Source organism: Gopherus flavomarginatus, chromosome 21 (genome assembly GCF_025201925.1).
Source record: "Gopherus flavomarginatus isolate rGopFla2 chromosome 21, rGopFla2.mat.asm, whole genome shotgun sequence".
Classification (NCBI taxonomy): Eukaryota; Metazoa; Chordata; order Testudines; family Testudinidae; genus Gopherus; species Gopherus flavomarginatus.
The window spans coordinates 7,144,509-7,162,154 of record NC_066637.1 but is presented as its reverse complement, the minus strand read 5'-3'; the positions used below and the strand labels follow the sequence as shown (position 1 = coordinate 7,162,154).

The 17,646-nt window shown below is 55.1% G+C and overlaps 1 protein-coding gene across 3 annotated transcripts in view; it reads right to left on the bottom strand.

The window, feature by feature from the left end:
* Window positions 1-16,641, bottom strand: part of TMEM240 (transmembrane protein 240) — a 28,180-nt gene extending 11,539 nt beyond the window's left edge. The window contains exons 1-2 of one of the 3 annotated variants that reach the window (XM_050931506.1): window positions 16,573-16,641; window positions 15,122-15,228 (exon numbers count right to left, since the gene is read on the bottom strand). In XM_050931506.1, coding sequence (XP_050787463.1) covers window positions 15,122-15,213 — 92 coding nt within the window. In that variant the 5' untranslated portion in view covers window positions 15,214-15,228; window positions 16,573-16,641. Of the gene's footprint in view, window positions 1-15,121; window positions 15,264-15,476; window positions 15,763-16,572 lie in introns of those variants that run through there. The other 2 variants (XM_050931505.1, XM_050931504.1) reach the window with 2 other exon arrangements.
* Window positions 16,642-17,646: the final 1,005 nt, after the last annotated feature.

Genomic DNA, 17,646 nt, shown 5'->3' with positions numbered 1-17,646 from the left:
CCATGCCCCGTGTGCCAGGGGCTTCTGTGGTGGGAGGAGGGCATGCAGTCTGAGCTTGCTGGGGAGGCTTCCTACACTGGGGGTGCTTTACGATGGCTTCACCGGTGTACACCGGCCACAGGGTGACCCTGCATCCCCTTAGCCGTCGAGCACTGTGGGGACAGGTGCCCTGGCCAGAGGAGGAAGCAGCCCCATAGCCGGCTCCTGTGTTAGCAGGCTGTGCAGGGGGAGGTGCCCTGTAGGGCTGGCAAAGACACCCTGCCTGGGCCTCGGGGGGGGGGGGGGGCCCAGAGCCAGCACCGACTGCCCTCAGAAACCAGCGCTAAAGACCCAGCAATGGAGACGCAGCTACGGCACCACGCGGCATATCCCACCTACTGGTGCTTCAAACCTACAGCCAGGGGTCATCCCTCCAACATCCCTGGGGACAAATTAACACTCCTTCTGTGTGACCAGTTCAGTCACAGAGACCCCCCTTGGGACTGGCACCTGATGTGTTAAGATTACCTCTGAGCCCATTTTCCCTGCCATCTTGAGACTCCAGAACCCTGCCTTGTTGACCCAGACAGGCTAGCTTGGTGCAACACAGACCCAGGTCTGATCCATGCCCCCAAAGCTGCAGACTAAATTGAGAGAGAGATGCACAGCTGTTTGCTCCACCACATATTAATCACTTATTCTGGGTTAATAAAATCACTTTTTATACTTTATTAATAAACAAAAGTAGGATTTAAGTGGTTCCAAGTAATAACAGACAGAACAAAGTAAGTTACCAAGCAAAATAAAATGGAACACAGAAGTCTCAGCCTAATACATTAAGAATCTGTCTACAAGTAAAATCTCACCCTCAGAGCGATTCCAATAAGCTTCTTTTGCAGACTAGACTCCATCCTAGTCTGGACTCACTCAATCCTTTCCCCCTGGTACAGCCCTGGTTGGTTCTAGCTCAAGAGGTGACTCAGGGATTTCTCATGACCGGCCACCCATTGTTCTGTTCCACTCCCTTTTATATCTTTGGCACAAGGCGGGAATCCTTTGTCTCTCTCTGGGTTCCCACCCCTCCTCCTAAATGGAAAAGCACCAGGTTTAAGATGGCTTCCATTATCATGTGACATGGTCACATGTCCTGTGAGACCCCTAGTCTCCATTCTTCCAAGGCTGGCTGGCACGTACCCAGGAAGTTCTGCAAAGTAAACAGAGCCATTCACAACCCACTGTCCTAGGTAATGTGAGCCATCAAGATTCCAAGCCACCATTAATGGTCCACGCTTTGCATAATTACAATAGGACCTCAGAGTTATGCTACATATTCCTAGTTTTAGATACAAGAATGATACCTTACAATCTACTGAGTGTGTTCATCCTATTTGTATGAATGTATCATTACAAAGCTTATAAAAGACCTTTTGCACAAAGCATGTTCCAGTTATACTAATGAGTGTGAATATAATGTATTTCCATAAAACACATGGAATGCAACGTCACACTCTGGGCCCTTTCCGGGACAATCAGCACGGCCCCCTGGGGAACGGAGCAGCATCCTCTACGGCCTAGAGAAGGGGCTTGGGAGCCAGGACTCCTGTGTTCGGCCACCAACTTGCAGCATGGCCTAATTTTTCCAAAAGTAGCTTCTGAAGTCATCCAGTTCTTAGAAGCTGTAGGTGCCCAGCCCCAAGGTTTCACAGACTGGACTCATCTGGGACTTAAGAGGGGTTGGATACGGCCAAGCCCACGCCAGGCTCCCTGTGAGTGACCTGTGTCTTGGAGCAGCTCGGCACCGCTTGGCAAGGGTCGGTCAGGAAAGGAGGCTGCGCTTTTGGAGCAGGGTGTCCTGGGGACTCTCCCAGCACTCGCAAAGGCAAAGCTTTCAGGCCGCGAGACAGGTGCCTCGCTTTCCCCACATCCCGTACAGTGGCAGTGGCACACAGGCATCACCGACATGGCTGCAGCAAAAGAGCCAGGGACTGGTGTCCGTTAGCTGCTGGCCCAGTGGCTAGTACAGCCCCGCAGTCACTAAAAAGGAAACTCTCTATGCAGCGGGTGCAGGGCAGGAGCTTTAAGGACATGGGCAAACACGAGAACGGTGTTTGGCGAGTAACTCACAGGTGGGGCCAAACTAAGAGCGGGGTGTAAACGACAGAGCTGGAGGGTGTAAGGTATGGGCTGAGGGGTAGGATCGTAACAGGAGAAGAACCAACAGCAGGGGGTAGGCAGGCTGAAGACGTAAGGGAGTCAGCCTCCCCCACATCCTCCTGCTGCAAGATTCTCCCTTGGCAAGGGCACGTCCTGGGCACCTCCTGACACTAACTTCTGCGCATGTGTGAGAGAGCACACGCATCTGGCATGTGATTCCCACAGCTCAGGGAACATCCCCGGGCACAGAACACCCCATTCACATACAGCCTGGGAGCCCCACTCCCCTCGCACTCTTTACATCTGGGGTGAGGAAAGGCGAGCAGGGGCCGTTGAGTGGCTCACTCACCCAGGGGGCTGGGAGGGCGGCCTCACCTACACATTAGAAAGGCTGGCTCACAAATGACCCTCGTGACCTCTCTCTGGGTCAGACAGGCCTCTGTGTCTCCTCCTGCTTTTCCCTGGCTACGGGGCAGTGTCTCTTCAATAAGGTGCTGTCTAGGAGACGGGTCATTTGTTCTGGAGGAGCCGATATCCAAACTTTCTGAGCCACAAACTAAACATCCCTTTTTTTGCCATGCTTTAAGAGACCCCACCCTGGCAAAGCAAACAGGTCTTTAAAAAGACACCATCAGGTCCCGTCCAGATCTCTTAAAAGGTGAACTGACAAAGCTTTGGAAAATACATCAAGATCCAGTTCCTGGTCATTAAAGATCCATTAGCAGTTTTGACAACAGATCCAGGCCAAATTCCAGTTTAGCTAATTACATCCAGCTTCCATCCATTGGCCGTGCACTCGCCCTTGGATGCAGGATTCTTCTCCATTACCTTTCCTAAACAACTCTTGTGTAGATTGCTGGGATCTGTTAAAGAGCTGGCACATCCCACCCCCAAAGGTGGCTGCATTCCAGCGGCAGGTGAAAGACCCCTTTAGAGCTGTAGAATGCTCCAGGGATGGACCGTCCTATAGACAGGAAAGGTCAGATTATTGCCAGCTGTGGTGATTCTGAAATGGTTTAAAAAGGAGTTTTCCCAACGTTCTTGGCTCCCATTTAGGCACCTAAATTGGCAAAAATAAAAAAATCCAACCCTAAAAACCAGCCCCACACCTTTGTGGCTGAGACTGTCTCAATCCTCCCGCAGCCTCACTGATTTTCGAAGCACGCTGGGATTCCCCTGTGAAAGATGGTGTCGGATAAACGTGGACACAGGGAGGCTTGAGTGAAGCCCTGAACTAGGAGAGCTTCACCAAAGCAGCTGGTGCTTTCTCTTCAAAGCTGCACGAGAAGCCGGCTTGCAGACAAGCTCAAAGGTTCCTTCCGGTGACCTTGTTTACTTGGGCCTCCCTCTCAATCCCGTACCCACTGGTGCGGCTGGCTGCATGCAGCTAGGGGAGAACTTCAACAAAACCATATTGATCTGTTCATTTAAACACCAAGAAACTGTCAGTGTCTTTTCATTCTGCTCCCCAGCAGGGACGTCAGCGCAGTCTGATGCCTCGGCTCAGCTCCCTCATCCTTTCGGAGGCCTGCGTGGCAATCACGTCACGCCCCCTGGCTCCATGCTGCAGTGGCTGCGAAAGTGCGGTGACAGCCTGTTCCCGCGCCCAAACCTGGGCTGTCCGACTCGGCGCTGCAGCAGGACAGAAGGAAGCTGCGGGGGCTTTAGTTGGCAGCTTTCAATCCTGTGGCACAAAGACATGCCCGCAACAGCAATAAAACACCCCTGCAGCATCACGGCACGGGAGGGCTCACCCTGAAGATCTGCATGATTAGCCTTCAGGGCCGGCCAAACTGCTGAGAAACGACTGCCCACCCGGGCCCTGCCAAGATCAGCTGGGGGACTGGGCAGGAGTCCCCACTACCAGTCTCTGCTCTGCCTTACTGTGCAACCTTGGGCCAGTCACTCATATCCCCCCTACTCCCACACCCTGTGTGCAACTAACAGGCCTGGCACGTCACTGCCTCGCTCCCCGGGCAGCGATTCACAGCATGCCACGTGGCATGCCCAGCCAGAACAGTAGCATCTCCCATCCACGGCTCCACAGGGCCCCAGGGGACAGAGACTCAGCAGCACAAGGCTCGGCACTGACAGCCGACAGGGGCCCAAGGGAGCAAGGCAGTGCTGTCACCCCCATTTGCAGGTGGGCAATGGAGGCAGAGAGAGAGGACATGTCTCCCCCAAGGGCACAGCGGGGTGAGGTAGCTGTGCTGGGAGCTGATCTCCTGAGTCCCAGCCCAGTGCATTAGTCACAGAGCTGGCCTTCCTCTCAGACTCAGCCCTTCGGAGCTACTGACCTTTCACTGCAGGGTGCGTGGGCAGAAGCTGGCCCTTTGGTGCAGAACGGGCCTCAGGCGCTACAGACGGGCAATGACCAATACGCTGCCCTGTCTCACAGCTGTCACCAGATGGTGCTGCTCCTGAGCCATTGGCTGGCTTGCCGCCCTGGCCATCAGCTGCATCGCTGGGCTGGGGGCTAGCAGGGACAGCTCCACGGACAGCGTCATGGGGGCCACCTGCCCTGCACTCCTCACCCGGGGTTGCCAACCCAGCACTCTGCCCCGAGGCTGAGCCCTGGGAAGCAGGCCAGGCTCATCCCCAACCCAGAGGGGGGAAACGAACCACAGAGTCCCCATCACAGACTGAACCCAGGAGTCCTGACGCCCCAGTCTCCCCCGCCCTGACTATCAGACCCCAAAGCCTCTGACGAGAGAGGCTGCATATAATAGACCATTCCAGGGCTGCTGCACTCAGCACGTCCTCAGGGGGTGACCCACACAGACCTTGACAGAGGGACCTGGGGCTCGACTCACCTCGTGTCTCCGCAGTGACAAACACTGACCAAAATCTCCCACCCGCAATGCGTGATGCAAACCCTCCTCCTTCGCAGCCCCGATCAGTCCCAGCGGCACCCCCCACACCCCGACCACACCGGAAGGATGTTGCAGAGTCCCTGGACATCTCACCACACCACCCCAGCCCAGCAATCCTTGCAAGGCCAGCTGTCCATGGAGCTAGTCATGTCACCGAGCACAGCAACGGCCCCGCAGCCAGTCCAGCAAGGGGCCCCCTCCAACCCACATAATGTGGAGCCCAGCTGAGCCGCACACCCACTATGCAGGGAGCCACAACGCCAGGCCAGGGCTATCCAGCAGCTCACAGCCCAGCTCCCCACAGCAGGAAGGTGTCCTGGAGCCGGGTCCTCGCTGAAGGGCTCTGTGCTCTTTACTATCACACCAGCCCTTTCTCCCACTCCCGCTAGCCCCAGATTAACCCTTCGGGCACTTGACAGCAGCAGGACGCCGTAGCATCCCATCGCCGCCTTGGCTGGTGCCAAGCGACCCGCTGGCTGCTGAGGTCAGAAGAGAACAGCCACCTCGCTCCTGCCAGGAGCTGCCTGCTGCCTGGGTGCCGAACAGCACGCAGACGCTGCTCAGTTACCCCCTTCCTGGGAAAGCCGCCCAGTGTCAGTCTAGGACACCAGACATTTCCCCAGCAAGGCTGCCCTCTCTTTGCCCACAGCTCAGGAGTCAACTCCCTTAGGAAAGGCTGTGTGTGTATCTGGGGATGGTGCCCAGCTGCCATGTCTGTGCTTGTGACTGACACTTCTCGCTACTTGATTGTTATCCAAAGCTTCAGGACCCCGACCTGAGACGGGTCTCCCCGGGCCGGTATCTCCCAACCAGGCCCCCTGAACATCACAACCCGGCTAGAGACGGGTCCAACCACATCAGATCCCAGGTTTCAAAGCCCAGGCGTCTGGGTGCATTCGGCGTCGGGGGGAGGTCTGACCCGTTCGGGAGCCACGGCCTCAGCTGGGAAATGCGGGCCCAGGTTCTGATTCTGGAAACTCATCCCCAGCATCCAGGGAGCTGGGAGCCAGGGCTCTCACTCAGCTCCACCTCCACACACAGGGGCTATGGAGACACAACTAGTTAACTAGTGCAGGAGGGTGAGCACTTCCTCCAGCATGAGCTTCCCTGGGCCAGGGATCCAGAGCCCTTCCCTTCCCCACTCCCAGGGTCCACTTTCCATCTTCCCATGCCTAGAGTCGGACTCGGAGCTTCCACTCAGAGATGGCAGCTGGGGACCCAGCTCCACCCTCCCCAGGCTCTCTGTCCCAGGAGATCTGACTTCTTCTTCTTGTACTGGATTATCAGGGCCATGTGTCTATTCCAGCTGCCGCATCTCCATTCACCGCAGGCCTAGGTGTACACAGACTGAGCGACAGCTGAGGCTGGGCCAAGCCCCTCCCCACTCCGCTGCGCTTCCCAGGGTTTCTTTCCAAACTCTGCCAGGGACGTTGCCCCGCTCCCCTGCTGTCTGGGTATCTGAACACCTAGCGCCACCTGCACACAGCACACGTGGGCCACAGCCAGGCTTTGTGCAGACAGGACATGCAAACAGGCACCTTGCAAACCGCCCGCTCCCCCAGAGCAGGGATCCGCCCCAGCCCCACTGCCCCAGCCTGCAGCAGCACTGCTGGTCCAGTACGGGGTCCTCACGCCGCTCTGCCAATGCGCCTCCGTCCTGATCTACCCAGTGCACAGCAGGCACACGCCATTAACCCCTGGGTGCCCACCACTTCATCCACGGCAGCAATTCTCATCGCAACCAGCAGCCTTACTGATTATTATGAATCAGGCCTGTCGGTAACACCCTTCTCCGTCTCGCTGTCTAGCTGCTTCAGTGGGCGAGTGATCCGTATGCACAAAGGCTACTCTGCTTCAGAGGCCTGGTAGGCCCATGTGTGCATTTTCCATTGCCGTCTAGACGCACATCCTGCGGGTTTCCCGGCTCCATGGGGCCCAATAGCAGCACTGAGACGCTCGACCCAGGCACGAGCTCAGAGCTGGGCTCAGGCCGGGCTGGCCTGAAGATTTATATTAAAGAGACAGGGGGATTTTTCAACACTTCCTATTTTTTGCAGCCCAATTAGTGACATTTTCATTCTATTCTGGAATCAAGCAACCCCTATATTTTCATGGCCTGCCATGTCCAACAGCGGGGCTCGAACCAGCGACCGGTGCTGCTAAAAGCACAAGCCTTTACTGCTTGGGCTACAGGACTCACTCCTTTAGCAGGGCACAGTGGGGAAAACGCATCTTACATGGATCAGCCACTAGAGGGGGACAAAGATCCCCACGGAGTATGACCCTGCCAGGGGTGCAAAACAGAGCACAGCCAAATCCCCGACCCGTCTGCACCCACTTGCTGTATCTCAGCAGAGTCCATGCCCAGCAGCCAGCGAGAGATGCTGCTGCTGCCCACACCTGACAACCAGCCCAGCTCAGTACTTACAGCCAGTGGCCTCCTTTCTGAAGGCGCTAAAGGCTCCTTTCCCAGTGTCTGCTTTGGGGATTGCTACAGTCAGCCACAGGCACTGCTGCTCCAGTGCTAACCCCAGTCAGACAGACAAAAGGCCCTAGGTGCAGGCGCTAACCCATGCCCACTGGGCATGGCACTCTGTCCCTTCTAGGAGTGGCAGGGCCAGAGAAGGACCAACCCACTACACCCTTGGTTCATTGAGCCGGCTCTTTTCGCTCAGGCCACAGAGGGTCTTGCCTTTAGATCCCAAGGTCCCAGGTTCGATCCCACTGCTTCCAGCACACCCGGGGCGGGTCACACAACACGTGGTGGAGCTATTATGGCTTCAATCCAGGGGACGCTACACCAGTACAAATGATAGGATAACACTTGGGAAACTCTCTAAGCTAGGGGTTCGCACAACTACCCAGAAACTGGCCACTTCTGGGGCAAATGGCCAGCGAAGACCAGGCCCAGCTGCACCCAGGGCCACATGGCCTGAGGTGACATGCACAGCGAACCCCGCACTAGGCTAAGGGCCCCGACAATGCTCTCAGCGGGCGCCCAAGGGCATCGCCGGAGGGTGTTATCGGCCTTGTCTGAATAGGGCTCAGCGTGAGCCAGACCCCATCACTGCCACATCGCACACCTCTGCCGACTCCCAGCACCACAGCGGGTGCCCAGGTCACGACCGTCTCTCTGCTAATATTGTCACGATGGCTCTCTCCATTCTGCCATGGCTGCTCCACAGACCCAGCGCAGCCACTGCGGTGCACAGCCAGGGCTGCAACGCCTCAGCCTGGGAGAGGTTACACAACCTACCGACAGGCACACAGCAAGCCAGCAATAGCACGGGACAGAACACAGGAATGCTGGCTCCCGCTGGCTTGCCCTGCTCATTAGGCCATACTTCCCTTCCAGAGCCAGAAGCCCCTGCCTCCTAGTTCCTTCCACTACTCCCCTCCCACGCACACACGGACTGAAAAGCAACGGATTTGTTTGGACAGGACTGCAACCTGGAGACACCGGCCTAGGACAGCTGGAGCTGGTTGGTAGCTTTGGCCAAGCCATAGAAAAGGTACCAAATTCTGAGCACAACAGCAAAGGCTTGTCTGCAGAGGAACCCTCCGAAAAATTAATCCGCATTAACTAAAGGTGTGAATGCAAAGTGGATTTGTTAACCGCATTCAATCCCTGTGGGGAGGCTCTCGTTCACAATTAAGGTGGCCTTGATTTGGCTTAGTTTATTTCACTTTGAAATTACGGTCATTTTAATTCTGAATGAGAGCCTCCCCACCGGGGTTGAATGCGGTTTAACTAATGCACTTGAAAAGTTAATTCAGATTAATTTTCCTGAAGGTCCCTGTGTAGACAAGCCCTAAGTGTCCTTCCCAACTGCAGAGTGAAGGCTGGGAGCAAAGCAACATCAGCAATGCCAACCTTGTGCCTACTGCCCGTGAGAAAGGAGCTGCCCTGAGGCCCAGGAGCCAAGGGCTTCCTGCCGGGACGAGGGACAGGTTCCAGAGGGCCACCGGGAGGCGTGGTTTTGTGCCATGAAGTGACCATGGACAAACAGCACCTGCTGTACCAGAGCCACTCTCGACCGCGCCCGGTGTGTTCCCAGCCAGCCCCACCGAGCCAAGTGATGAGCAGAAGCCATTACTCCCACAACGAGGTCGAACTGTATTTGCTACCCCTCCACTCGAGCCTGGCCCCCAGCGCTATCCGCTGGAAGAACAACCCTTGCCATCCTTTCCAGCGTGGTCGCAGCCCGCCGGTGTAGACAGGGCCTAGAGATTGTACCAAAGATTCCACCTCCACCCCCACAACAGTTTGCAAGTAAGGTTAGTGTAACCATGTGGGACAGCTCAGCCCCCCACCCCAGACAGGCTGCGAACCCCAGCAAATACCACCGATAGCAGCTTCCCGATGGCAGGGTTATCACACCCCTAGAAACAGGACCAGCTAAAGGCTTTTCCTTCAGCAGCCTTCTGCCTGCCACCCCTGCCATCCTGCTGACACACAGCTTTGGGGGTGGGGGGGGGGGCTTCTAGTCCCAGGGACAACACACAGTATGAGCTGCTCTTGGGCATCCTCTAGTGGCAGTTCCCTGGCACTGCTTAACCGCCGCTTAAAAAAACCCAACCATTCAAACCCTGACCTTGGTAGGAAGTTAGAGGCAAATGGAAGGTAACCCCGGAGCCATGCACTCGATGAACCTGGCTCAAATTCCCTGACATGCCCGGCCCGGCCTGATATTCCCTGGAACCATCATGGCCCCTATTATTCGTACAGCACCATAAACAACATGATGCCGAAGAGACCATGCAAGAAAGGCAGGGTCCATGAGCGGACGCTATGCAGGCCAGCAGCTGAGGCCGAGGAGCAGAGACCTCAGCCATGGTGGGGGCAGCATAGCAAGGATTCACTGATGTGGGATTTTGGGGGGGGGGAGGAGGTGGCTCTGCACATGGGAAGCGAGTGGCTGCCCTTGCCGTACAGGGCAGCATGTGAGGCGGCGCAGAGCCATGGGTGGGCGATGGAAGGAGAGGGCTGCAAACACCATTCACAGAGCTCTTGGGGCAGTTCTGTGGGCAGAGGATTTAACAGATCCAGCCCAAAGGGGTCAGGGGGAAGAGAGGGTGAGACGCAACATCAAGAGTGAGGGGTCGAGGGAGGACAGGATGAGCAGAGATGAGGAAGGGCCTTGAAGGGGAGGATGAAAAGGGCCTAGGTACGTGCACATTCAGGGAGCCGGAAAGAGGTGCAGTCCCACCTTGAAGGAGTTGAGGGGTCGAGGATGGAGATGGAGCTTACAGAGGACTTCTCAAACGCCCCAGATTCCAACCAACAGCCAACGCGCCGGGCAAGGCGCCCTCCACAGAGCCGGGCAGCAAAGGCAGAACATGCTTCCCGGTTCTGTACCTTTGCACGATTGACATTAATGAGCCTTGCGCTGCCAGGGGAGGTCCACTGCAATGGCTCACGGGGCTTCTTGCCACCGCTACACCAGAGACAGACACCAACCCGGACACCTGGATTCTGGGTCAGTGCTCACAGCTTACTGCCGCGGAGGGCTTGAGAACGGGGTACAGAGAGACGAAGGACCGCAAATGCCGCCACCTGCGACTTCCTGCCTAGGGAGTTGTGAATGCAGCATCCAGACTGGCTAACAGCGGAAAGCACAGCCGCATTTCCAACACACACAACTTCCTGCCTCGGGAGGCTTGAAGAAAAGAGAAGACAGACAGACCGTGGGGCATTTTAACTGCGTGCTCGCCTCGCTCTTGCCCCCCAACACACACCCCTCAGCTCACAACTGGTGAGGTCGGAGCAGAGAATACAGATGGGCAAAAGGCTGACTGTTCCCACCCGTGGCCACAAGTGTCTTTTTGTGCCTTCTGTCAAGCGCCCCAGGGGCCGGGTGCTCTCACATATTAATGGTGCAGCCCGTAAGCCTTCGGCTTTGCCCCAGAATAGGGATGGCACTGACCATGCTGCTTCCCACACATACACTACATCACCCAGGGCCCCCAGTCCTGACCTGGAAGGGTCTCCCCGGGCAGCAGAGGGGAGCTCGTCTCCATGGCCCATTCAGTCCTTGGTCTCTCTCCAAGGACCTCCCCCGCTAGTCACTGTAGTGTTGGGCACTGCTGAGGGCGCCGGAAGAGTTTCTGCAGGGATGGCAGGTTTCGAAGTGAGGCTACTTCCCCTCGAGGCACCGACCTGGCCACAAAGAGGCCATCGGATGGCAACCGTTTCCAGTCACTCCCAACCCGAGCTAAGTAACCTAGAGGCGGAAGGCTCCATATCCACTCACCAGCCCCCCAGTCATCCGGTCTCCCCAGCTTCCTGCTTACACTCAGAAAGGTGGCTCCCAGAGCTGGTGATGAGGAACCAGGGCTGGCCAGCACTAGCCATGCATGGTTTAGACAGAGGCTGCTGGAACCACTTGCTTTCACAATATCATCTTTGCACGCAGGCAGGACCCCACTGTACTGAGACGTGTTTCTCAGGATGATAAACTTTGGGGATAGGCCCATAATTGTGTAATCATCTGCCCCATTTTCTCCTGGGATTGGCGGCACCAGGGGAGGGAACCGCCATGGATGCACATCAGCTCAACAATTATTCATCGTTGTCAAACGAGCTCCTCATGGAGGAGGGGACACTTCCGATTCTCTCCCATCTGACATGAGATCAATAAAGATCCTTGTTACTCATGGGAAAGGTGCCACCTCCTGTTTCTGGAGCGTGCCCAGGGGACCAGGCAATGCCAACCCCAGACTGGGAGCTGAGTGCCAAAGACGTTTTCACATGCAGGGCCAGTCCTGTGGAGAAGGCGCTCTCAACCGCTCTCTGTCACAGTGAAAATAATACAACCAGACTTCCTGAAGGGAAGAGAGGGAAAACAATCCTGGATTCATTAGCTGGTGAGACTGTAGCTCTATAGACTGAGCTGGGGAGATGGTGAGAAAAAAAAACCCTCAAAATTGATCTCAGCACTTTTCCCCTTTAGCATGTACCTCTAATTTACTCAGATTTCATCCTTGTCCCCTGTCCTTCTCATTGCTTAGCCAGTCACTCACTTTCCTTAGAGTACGGCCTTAGCCACAGGATTTTTCTTTTAGAAGGATTCCTTTTGGGCTCATCCTAGAGCATTTACGCAGAATCCTTTAATTAATCATTAGTATCACTCACCTCGCACTGCTCAGGCCAGATCCACAGCTGGTGCAGATCAGCCCAGCTCCATTGACTTCAACGGCTCTTTGCCGATTGACACCAGTTGTGGATCAGACTACAGGCATTCAAAGCACTTCATCAGCTGACGAATCTGACAAGGCAGGTTCACCTTGGTTTCCCCATTTCTAAAATGAGGCCAAAGCACAATTTGTCAAAGCCACATGGTGAATCAACAGCAGAGCTTGGAGGTGAAGGATTCCAGTCCATTACTCTGTTCCCTAGTTCACATTGGCTCCCACAGCTCAGGGATGCCCTTCTGAAGTCTCTCCTACATATAGATAATCAGAGTGTACATGCAAAGGACTCCATCAATTACACACAGCCAGAACCCAGTAACAAATAGGACTGGCGTGTGTCTAGTGCGATTTGTGTTGACAATGGCTATTACTTCTTCATAGGACAGGAAATTGGTGATATTCCCAAGAATTTTGCTCCCCTTTCTCCTGGGGCCAAGACTGGGCTAGGAGGCTGGGACGATGCTTTTGGTTCTTTCTAGGAAATTAACCAGTGTCTGTTTGGGAAGAGGGGTACTGGATGCATGTGTGTCTGTTTACACAGTGTTACTGGGGCCATGCAGAATTCCAGGGGAGAGGAGCACCCATCAGATTTGGGCAGCAGGGACACTTCGGAAATAAGATGATATTACACTGTTCTTTCATCCCAGAGGATCCCAAAGCACGTCACAAGCTATATTTCATTTCACCCACCAGCTGCGGTGAGCAGGGAAACGTTTTAGCCATAGCTATTGGGCACACTCCTCCTCTTAGGACAACTGCCAAGGGAATGTTAAGGTCACCCTGAACGACCATCTGCCCCAGCACAGAAAGCTACATGGCACTCCACATATGGGCTGCATCAACCACCTGGGATCATACCGGAGCTTCCATGGAATTGAGGTGTTTTGAACCTGTGATGCAGTAGGGACTGTCTGTGTGGGGAGCGGGAGAGCAGGGGAGGACTTTAGGGGATGGACGATGCCAGGGCCTGTAACCTGAGCTAGGTAAGGGAGGGGAAAGGTCAACACCTTTCCCCGGGAAGGGGACAAAGGAAGGGAGTGGCAGGAGTGAAGCAGTTTGAGTTTGGGCTTGGGGCTGTGTGGGCGGAATTCAGGGTATCCTAGCTAGGATCCAAGCACCCTGAAAGCCCAGAAGGACTCGGTGGAGGGGTCCTGACTGTGCCTGCAAGCTCTGCTGTAACCTGTGTTCCTGTTGTCCAATAAACCTTCTGTTTTACTGGCTGGCTAAGAGTCACTGTGGGTCCCAGGAAGAGGGGTGCAGGGCCGGACTCCCCCCACACTCCGTGACAGAACCCAATTACTGGGCCATTGCGCCATCCGCTTTTCGGATAGCCCTCAGACTGGCAGCCCCAGGCCCATGCACTGCCTCACCAAAAACCCTTGAGGCCTTGCGCATCAGGCAAGGGGTGGCCAGGGGCATCAGGCACAGAAGTATTTTCAGATGGCGAGTGGAGTGCATTCAGCCCTGCTCTGGGCCCCTCCAGTGTATCTTTCTGCCTTGGAGACTAAGGATGGCCCCATGAGGGCTAGAACTGAAGAGAGACCACGAGAGGGGAGCAACACTGGTCCCCTTGGTAGAATAATGCCATGAAAGGAGAGGGTGGAAGGCCAGAGGAATTTCCCTGGGTTAAACCCTGTCCCCCACCTCATTCAAGGGCTAAAGTCTTCCCTGAGGACAATGAACATGTGTGATGCCCCAAGAACGGCTTGCAGCTGGATTACAGCAGCAGACCAAAGCGGTGAGTGAAGGACATCTTAAAATCAGTACGTAGGCCAGTGGCGGGCTGCCTTGACATGGCCTTTGGCTGGCATCAGATCATACCCTTTTGATCCCATGGGCAGAAAACCATTACCCCACACCAGCCCGTAATACGGTGCAAAAGGGGATCAGACAAAAGTTTGGGGGAAAAAATCACTGAAAATGGTCCCACAGCAGATATCCATCTCTAGACACATACCAATCTCCATGTCTACAGAGCAGCCTTTCCCTAGCTCCAGAAAGCCTAGCTATGCAGTGGCTATGTACAATTTAAGAAATGTTTCTTTCTTTGGTGGGGTGGGGGGGTCTTAACCTCATAGCTACACAATCATAAATAGTGGATGTATTTGTTCAGTTATAATCTTACATCGAAAAAAGGCTACTGAAAGAAAAGTCCACCATATGTATCTGTTAACAAATCAAGAACGTGACAGCTGCAACCAACAACTTGACTATGCCCTAGAAAGCACCTAAATAATCTTCGGAAACAGAAAAGCCACAAAGAATTCAAAGCAAGTCAAAGATTAAAAACACACCAGCAGCAACGATCCCAAAGTGACCCTGTCCTCGAGAGCATCATTCCTTCCTCAGCAGAGAGTCTTGCAAGCAGTCAGAGGTAATTGGTTTGAAACCACAGCAGAACAAACAGCACTCCCCAATTGCACAAACACACACATAAGTACCCTGGTCTCTGGGGACAATGGAACAATCATGGTTAGTGCTGAAGCAAAAAAGTTACTCACTTTTCATGGGCTGACACACACACAAGAAAAAGGAGATGCTAGGCTCAGAGCAAATTCTTGCTCCAAAAAATTCATTCTGATCATGCAGAAGGTTGCTGTGAATATACACACAAGGCACATTCAGAATGTAAATGCTTAGGGTGACCAGATGTCCCAATTTTATAGAGACAGTCCCGATTTTGGGGTCTTTTTCTTATATAGGCTCCTATTTCCCCCCCACCCTCTGTCCCGATTTTTCACATTTGCTGTCTGGTCGCCCTAAAAATGCTGAACCCTAGGAGTCAGTGATCCATTGCATGCTGCTTGCTGGATGCTCAGTGTGATGGGATTGCACCCCCTGAGTTCCTTAAACCTAGCCTGTGCCTTTCCAGTGAGACGAGTAGGGGGGGAAGGGTACGAAATATCATGCGGGTGACTTACCTTCCACAGTTGCAGTGGCAAACTCGATCTTCTCCTCTTAAATGCGGTAAGATGTAATTGTGAAACCGGTCCAACAGCGCATTCATGTCCATCAAGCAAGCTATTGCCTGTAAGAGCCCACAACCAAGGCATCTGGTCAACTCTAGATGATGGAATAAAACATTGACTCTAGTTTGGTTGCTAAAGACTGGAGCAGTCATCAAAAAATTCAATGCTGCTTTTAAAAAAAATTTTAATGAGACAGTCACACGCAAACACACACACACACACACACACACACACATCCCCCAAATAAACTATACACACCCTAATGTGATGGGAGGAAGGAAATAAAGTGATAAGCAAAATCTCTTACCATAACAATAGAGGCCCCCAGGATCATGAAAATCATGGTGTTTGCATTCATGGACAGCAACTGGAAATTGACAAATGTTTTGTCTATTCCCCCCACCCCCCGTAAAAAAAAAAACCCAGATAAAAAAGCAGCTGCCGGTTATTCCCAGAGGTCAGGTTTGGTCACATATGCCCCCTCCTCTCTCCAAGCTGCAATCTTGGTGCGTGTGGGGGGGGGGCGCCTGACCCCCAACACCCCCCCTCTTGTCCCCCTTGCGCCGGGAATGCCTCGCTCTCCCTCTCGCTGTCTTTTTCTAGGACAAATGTGACAGGTAAAAAAAAAAATTCCCTTCTCCCCCCTCCCCCCGTCAGTGGAGGGAGGTGCGCTCCGCTCCCCCAGCCCTGCACATCCCCCCCAAACGCAGCCCCGCATGCAGCAACTGGAAACGGATCCAACCTCCACAAAACAAACAGGGGAGGGGCGAAGCCACAGAAGTGGCCAAATCAGTCAATATTTGGAAGGCTGGGGGTTAAACAAAAAATACAAACTACCCCCTCCCCCATTTCCTCCCCCACCCCCCTCCAAAACAAATCACCAACCAATTGGTGCAAAGCTCTGCCCGTGGCCGCAGAGAGAGGAGGAATCAGACCGAGGGACAAGCCTGTGCCGGGGGGAGCGTCATGCTGGAGCTTTTCTCCCCCTGCTCAATTGCTATAAGGACCAGATCCCCCTCCCGGCCAGAGGCACCCCCTTCCCCATCCGCTGCCCGCCCGAGCCCCCTTCTCCGGCAAAAGCAAACGTGACCCGGGAGTCTCCGCTCGCGGCACGGCCCCCGCCCGCCCCGCTTCTCTTTCGGGTGATGCAGCTGGGATTGGTATGCGCACCATGCAGCCGGGGAGGCTGAATACCTGCAACTCTCTACGTGCACAAACCCTACAAGGCAGCAGGAATGTTCCCCCCCGGGGGCAGAAAGGATCCGGGCGGGCTCCCCGGGCCTGCGCTCCGCGCCCCCGCGCTGCGGAGCGTTGTGGCAGGGAGCGAGGCGGGGGGGGGCTTCTCTCTGCGCCCCCCCGATTCGCACACACACGCGCCATCCCAGCCCATCAAAGGCATTTACCTACTTGAGGAGGAGGCTGTGATCCAGCGCCAGGATCATGGCTCGGGGAGGGAGGGCGCCCTGCACAGCTGCCTGCTCTTTATGCCCCCCCCCCCCACACACACACACAATCTCCCCCCCTACACAGACACACAATCATCTCCCCCTGAAACACACAATTCGCTCTACACACACACACACAATCATTCATCTCCCCCCCACACACAATCATCTCATCTCCCCTACACACACAATCATCTCCCCCTGAAACACACAATTCCCCTACACACACACAATCCCCCCTACACACACAATCATTCATCGCCCCCTACACATACACACAATCATCTCCCCCTGAAACACACACTTTCCCCTACACACACAATCCCCCCTACACACACGCTGCACGATTTTGGATCACCGCGCAAGGAAGGGGTTTGGCCCCGATTTTTAATCGCGTTCGCTCCCCCCCTGCGCCTCTCTCTCGGTCCCCAGGCTGGCCAGGGAGGGGCCCGGTCACTGGACCGAAGGACACCCCCGACCCCCAGCAGGCTGATTTCGGGGGGAGGCTCAGATGTAAGTGAGCCGAGCCCCGTCCCCAACACACACAGAGGGGGAATGAGGGTGGCAAAGGCATTTGCTCTCTCCGGGGCTGTCCCGCACCGCGCACAGGTCGCCCAGGGCTGGAGGCACGGCCGGGAGGGGAAGGCTCAGAGGAGGCAGGGCGGGGGGGGGAGGGGGAACTCTCTGCTAGGGGATCCCAGTGACCATACCACTGAGCTTAGCAGCCCATGGCCTATCTTACAAAGGCTGTAGGAGGAGCCCGGTCCGACGGGGGCGGGACGCGAACACCTGACCCGCTCCACCTGAGCTCCCCTTGGCCTCTGCAGCTAGTCCCCAACAGGCCTCAGTGTGGCGTTTCCCTGTCTTACTATCGCCCTCTGCTGGTCGCTTTCCATCGCAGGGAGCTACAGGCTCATTCTTTTTTTGGGGGGGGGGGGGGTTTGTCAGCCTCTCCAGAAGGGATGGTAGCAGGCCTGATCATTGCTCTCCACTGGGCCCCAGCATCCTTTTCTTCCTTTTCTCCAGAGTTAC